At 46.8% G+C, this 6,718-nt stretch overlaps 1 protein-coding gene across 1 annotated transcript; it reads left to right on the plus strand.

The window, feature by feature from the left end:
• The first annotated feature begins 5,530 nt into the window (after positions 1-5,530).
• LOC137458184 (olfactory receptor 14A16-like) lies at positions 5,531-6,463 on the plus strand. Its single transcript, XM_068169869.1, has one exon. The coding sequence runs from the start codon at positions 5,531-5,533 to the stop codon at positions 6,461-6,463; it is 933 nt and encodes a 310-aa protein (XP_068025970.1).
• Positions 6,464-6,718: the final 255 nt, after the last annotated feature.

Below are 6,718 nucleotides of genomic sequence, written 5' to 3' on the forward strand. Positions count from 1 at the left end.
CAAGATGGAGAAGAAGAGGTGGAGACTGATCCTGGTGAGGGGCCCTCTACTCTAAAAGATCCTGCTCAGGAGGAAGAGAAGGTTTGTTTTAAAGATCTAGCTAACCTAGTGAGATCAAAGCAGGATAGAGATGAAGTTAGGAAAGCAGTTGGCAAAGGTGGTTCTCAGCTTAAAGAGATCCTTAGGAGAATGACAGCAGGATTATACGGGCAAAGAATTCAGGGAGACGAGGAGGAAGATGATATTTCGGACTGTTCTTCACCACGGGAGGAATTGAGAAATGTCCGTAAAGATTTCACCAGGGCAGATAAGGAGCCAGTTCTAGCTTGGCTTAGTAGGTGTTATGATACAGGTGCTTCAGCTCTAACAGTTGGAGACAAGTCAGCAGCTCAGTTAGGAACTCTCTCAAGGAATAATGGAATAGATAGATATCTAGTCGAAGCTCTCGGTAAGGTTAATCTGTGGATACGCCTTTTAATAGCGGTTGCCCTGAGATACCCTTCCCGAGATGATCTTCCATGGAATCCTAAACCCTGGACTACCATAGATGAGGGAATTAAGCGCTTGAGAGAATTTGCTGTTAGAGAGCTACTCTATGGTGAACATGAAACTCTGAATCCTGATGACATTCCTGTGGGTATTGGTCTTGCTAAAAAGATCATCAAGCTTGCTCCTTCTAATTATGCAAACATTCTGGCAAGCAGAATTGTGTCAAGAAGTTATGGTGGAGCTTCTCCTACGGTTGGCCAATTCAGTGATCAAATGAGACAATTGGAGGATAGCATGACACGTGGTTCTTTGGTTTCGGCCATTAAAACTATGTCTGGTGATATTCAAAATTGCATAAGAGAGTTAAAAGATTCCATATACCAATTGGCACAGAAGGATAATTTCAATTCTTCCTCCAGGTGGGTACAAGTCTCATCTGTGAGGAATACACATCCTCCAAGGAGGTAATTCCAAAACAGGTCATTCCAAAACAGACCACCAAGGCAATCACGTAGAACTATTTGGATAACTCTGCGTGATCAGTTTGGTGAGAACATGAACCACTGGGATGACCAACCAACTGCTAATCTTTTCAGGAGACTGAGGGAATTGCAAAGTGGCAGAACCCGAGGTAGCAATACCAGAAGGGTAGCTGTTACTTCCACAGTTCCCCAGAACGACTCTTATGGCTCCAACAGTGGCTCCAGTCATAACATGCAAAGTTATAACCCTGCACAATATGTGCAATGCACATGTGCACATGTTCCCCATAACTAGGGGTGCCCTGCCTCCCGCCAGGGGGAGGAGAGGGATAACAGAGATAACAGAATCTATTGGGATGTGTACATCCAGTGGCCTGGCACTTCACAATTTCGGAAGTACAGGGCTTTGGTTGACACAGGAGCTCAGTGCACCATAATACCATCAAATTATCAGGGATCGGAGTGTATAACTATTCTGGGAGTCACTGGTGGATCTCAAGAGTTAAGTAAGGTAGAGGTTAATATAAGTTTAACTGGTAAACAATGGAGGAAGCATACAGTTGTGACCGGACCTGACGCACCTTGTATTTTGGGAATTGATTTTCTGAGAGAAGGGCGTTTCAAAGACCCTAGAGGTTACAAATGGGCTTTTGGAGTAGCTTCAATAGAAATTGATGGACAAAAATTGAAGCTGTCTGCTAGACCTGAACTTTCTGTTGAATCTGCAGTTGTGGGACAACATAAGATACAGGACATTAAATTGCCGGTTGCTTCTCAGACTGTGCATCATAGACAATACAGAACCAACCGTGACTCTTTGTTGCCCATTCAGAATCTGATTCGTCAGTTGGAGAGTCAGAAAGTCGTCAGCAAAACTCATTCACCTTTCAACAGTCCAGTGTGGCCTGTGCGGAAGCAGAATGGAGACTGGCGTCTGACGGTAGACTACCGAGCCCTAAATGAAGTGACACCACCTATGAGTGCAGCAGTACCAGACATGATGGAGCTACAGTATGAGCTGGAATCCAAAGAGGCCAAATGGTATGCTACCATAGACATTGCTAATGCATTTTTCTCTATTCCTATAGCAGAGGAATGCAGGCCTCAATTTGCTTTCACCTGGAGAGGAATCCAGTACACTTTCAACAGGCTGCCAATGGGCTGGATCCACAGCTCAAGCATCTGTCATGCAGTAATCCACAATGCTCTGGAGAAAGGCGGTGCTCCAGAACACATCCAGTTCATCGATGATATCATCATCTGGGGTAAAACTGCTGAGGAAGTCTTCGAGAAAGGTAACAAAATCATTGACATTCTTCTGAATGCAGGTTTTGCCATCAAGCGAGACAAGGTGAAAGGACCTACCACAGAGATTCAGTTTCTGGGAGTGCGGTGGCAGGATGGACGCCGACACATTCCAGTGGATGTGGTAAATAGTCTCTACCATGGCAAGTCCCACAAACAAGCAAGAGACCCTACGTTTCTTGGGGATAGTGGGATTTTGGAGACTTCACATTCCTGGATACAGTCAGATTGTGAAACCTCTGTATGATGTGACTCGAAAGAGAAACCATTTCCACTGGGGACCTGAACAACAAGCAGCCTTTGACCAGATAAAGCAAGAGGTAGTTCAAGCAATGGGTCTGGGACCTGTCCGAGATGGTCCAGACATTAAGAACATTTTGTACACGGCTGCAAGTGACAATGGTCCAACCTGGTGCTTGTGGCAGAAAGCTCCAGGTGAGACACGTGGACGACCTCTTGGTTTCTGGAGTCGAGGTTACAGAGGTTCAGAGGCTAATTATACTCCAACAGAGAAAGAAATTTTAGCTGCCTATGAAGGAGTAAAAGCATCTTCTGAAGTGATTGGAACTGAATCACAACTTCTCTTAGCTCCCAGATTACCAGTTTTGAATTGGATGTTCAAAGGCAAAGGCTCCACACCACATCATGCCACAGACTCAACCTGGTCTAAGTGGATGGCTCTGATAACACAGAGAGCTCGAATGGGAAATCTTGAAAGACTTAGTCTAGTGGAGGTGATCTCATGTTGGCCTGAAGGTATCAACTGTGCTAAACCTCCAGAGGAGAAAGTAACTCGTGCTGAGGAAGCTCCTCCTTACAATGACCTTTCTGATGATGCTTTGTTCACAGACGGTTCCTGTCGTCTTGTTGGGAACAAGCAAAGGTGGAAGTCTGCAGTGTGGAGTCCAACACGCCGAGTTGCAGAGGCGAAAGATGGAGAGGGAGAATCCAGTCAGTTCACAGAGGTAAAAGCTGTCCAGCTAGCTCTTGACGTAGCTGAACGTGAGAGATGGCCAAAGCTTTATCTCTACACCGACTCATGGATGGTAGCCAATGCTCTATGGGGTTGGCTAAAGAACTGGAAGAAGAGTGGTTGGCAGAGGAAAGGAAAACCCATTTGGGCAGCCAACCTGTGGCAGGACATTGCTGATCGAATCGAGAGAATTCCAGTGAAAGTGAGACACATCGATGCTCACATTCCTAAGAGCAAAGCTACTGAGGAACAGCAACACAACCATCAGGCAGATCTAGCTGCAAGAGTTTCTCAAGTAGACATGGACTCTAATCTTGATCTCGACTGGAAACACCGAGGTGAGATATTCTTAGCTCAGTGGGCTCATGATTCGTCAGGACATCAAGGCAGAGATGCAACATACCAATGGGCTCGTGACAGATCCATAGACATTTCCGTGGATGCTATCACACAAGTCATCCATGACTGTGACATTTGTGCTGCTATTAAGCAGGCAAAACGACTTAAGCCCTTGTGGTATGGTGACAGATGGTCCAAGTACAAGTATGGTGAAGCTTGGCAGATTGACTACATCACTCTACCACGTTCTCGTTCTGGTAAGCAATATGTGCTTACTATGGTAGAGGCAAGCACTGGATGGTTGGAAACTTATCCAGTTCCACATGCAACTGCACGCAACACCATTCTCGGTCTGGAGAGACAGATCCTGTGGAGACACGGAACTCCAGAGAGGATTGAGTCAGACAACGGAACTCATTTCAAGAACAACCTTGTAAAGAACTGAGCAAAAGAGCACGGTATTGAGTGGATATTCCATATTCCCTACTATGCACCAGCTTCAGGGAAGATTGAATGCTACAATGGTTTGTTGAAGACCACTCTTAAAGCCATGGGGGGTGGGTCTTTGAAAAACTGGGAAAAACATTTAGCACAAGCAACCTGGCTGGTAAATAGTAGAGGTTCAGTGAACCGAGCTGGACCTGCACATTCAGATTTGCTACGGAAAGTGGAAGGTGATAGAGTTCCTGTTGTTAGAGAAAAGAATCTGTTAGGTAAAACTGTTTGGGTATTTTCACCCTCAGGAGAGGCTAAACCTGTCCGAGGGGTGGTTTCAGCTGAAGGTCCGGGTCACACTTATTGGGTAATGCAAGAGAATGGTGAAATTCAGTGTATTCCACAGAGAAATTTAACTTTAGCTGAAAGAGGTTAATTTTGAACTGCTGTACAGCTACATCGCGTCCAAAGAAAGAAATCAACGAGGAATCTACGGTGCACGAACCCTGAGATCCCTGAGAGCCCTGAGTCAACTAAGAGACCCTGAGAATCCCTGTTTCCCTTTTCTTTGCTTCGTCGGCAAAGAAATGAACTGTTTTCCATTTTTCTCATTTTCTGATTTTCTTGGACTTTTGAATCATCTACATCTGAGCATAGCTGGAAGGGACTATGAACTTTACTCACGAACTGTAAATATCGTTGTGGATTGGATGGACAGTATGAACGGCCAATGAAATTGTTTAGAAGGGGTGGACTGTCACCGTTTGAGGCTGTGCCTTTAAGAAAGGGAATATGGTGGACGGAAGTTGATAAACGAAAAGAAGGATCTAAACTAATTTCATTGGTAGAGTGGGAGGAAGCACCTTCTGAACTGGGAGTGCAGGAGGGTATCCTGGGCATTCCGGCACTTTATCTTGAGTCTTCCTTCTGCTTCTCCTTCGGGCAGCAGCTTGCAGCTCCTGGGATTTCGGCCAAGGCTTTGGCCTTGAAAACTGATAAGGCCTGTATTAACTGCTTTCCAATTAACACACAACTGCTTATAATTTTTTTCTTCTTTTCTCTTTCTCTATCTTTCTAACCTGCTCTGGGGAAAAGGGGGAGAGAGGGGAGAGCGGAGGTGGGGAAACCGCCTCAGTGGAGGGGGGAACTCTCATTTCTGTGCTACTCTCTTGTATATCCTTGTATATATTGTAAAGATTGTAAATTTGTATATATTTCCCTGCATATCCTATATCGCTTTGTAAATATACAGCTCCACTGCTTTGCTAATTCAGCTGTGAGTTTTTTTCCCTTTCCCTTCAATTTCCTTTCCCTTTACTTTACAGGGGGGAGGGAGGAGGCTTCTTGGTCTTACCTTTCCAACACTACGACAGGTAATTATGGGACTGAGCTGATCTATTCCTCATGCAGCTCAGGGACAGGGGTTACAGTGAGGCTCAGAGAAGTGTGCCCTAACTTGTCACTGCATTTCCCTCCTTGCACAGGTCTCCATGGCCAGAGGCAGCAGATGTCCAACAGCAGCTCCATCACCCACTTTCTCCTCCTGCCATTCCCAGGCACAAGGCAGCTGCAGCTCCTGCACTTCTGCCTCTTCCTGGCCATCTACCTGGCTGCCCTGCTGGGCAATGGCCTCATCATCACCACCATAGCCTGGGACCACCACCTCCACACCCCCATGTACTTCTTCCTCCTCAACCTCGCCCTCACTGACCTGGGTGCCATCTCCACCACTGTCCCCAAATCCATGACCAATTCCTTGAGGGACACCAAGGACATCTCCTATGCAGGATGTGTTCTCCAGATTTTCTTTTTCATATTCCTAATTGGAGCAGAGGTTTCTCTCCTCACCATCATGTCCTACGATTGCTACATTGCCATCTGCAGACCCCTGCACTATGAGACCCTCCTGGGCAGCAGATTTTGTGTCCACGTGGCAGCAGCTGCCTGGGCCTGTGGGGCTCTCAATGCTCTGTTGCACACAGCTAATACATTTTCCCTGCCCCTCTGCCAGGGCAATGCTGTGGATCAGTTCTTCTGTGAAATCCCTCAGATCCTCAAGCTCTCCTGCTCCACATCCTACCTCAGGGAACTTTGGCTTATTTTGGTCAGTGCCTCTTTAGGTTTTCTGTGTTTTGTGTTGATTGTGGTGTCCTATGTGCAGATCTTCAGGGCAGTGCTGAGGATCCCCTCTCAGCAGGGACGCCACAAAGCTTTTGCCACCTGCCTCCCTCACCTGGCTGTGGTCTCCTTGTTTACAAGCACTGGCATCTTTGCCTGCTTCAAGCCCTCCTCCATCTCCTCCCCTTCCCTGGACCTGGTGGCGTCAGTTTTATACTCAGTGGTGCCTCCAGCAGTGAACCCTCTCATCTACAGCTTGAGGAACCAGGAGCTCAAGGCTGCCCTGAGCAAACTGATCCTTGGATACTCTCGGAAGCAATAAACTCCTTGTCTTCTCCTGCAGAGCAGTTCTGATGTCACTCTGCAGGCCCAGCCTCCCTGATCAAGTTCTGGTTGTTGCTGGTGCTGCTCCCCTTGTGAGAATGTTTTTCCCACACAAATGTCTTTCTTCAGACCACTTCTGGTTCAGTGTTGTCCTGCCTGGTGTGACCCAGAGGCTGCAGACATCAGGAGCTGTGCTCCCTGTGTGTTCAACACAATAAAGGACCCTGCAGGGAGTTGTTTCTCTGAGTTCCTT

The sequence above is a fragment of the Melanerpes formicivorus genome, unplaced genomic scaffold (assembly GCF_026170545.1).
Source record: "Melanerpes formicivorus ecotype bairdi unplaced genomic scaffold, bMelFor1.0.p_v2 SCAF_231, whole genome shotgun sequence".
Taxonomy (NCBI): Eukaryota; Metazoa; Chordata; class Aves; order Piciformes; family Picidae; genus Melanerpes; species Melanerpes formicivorus.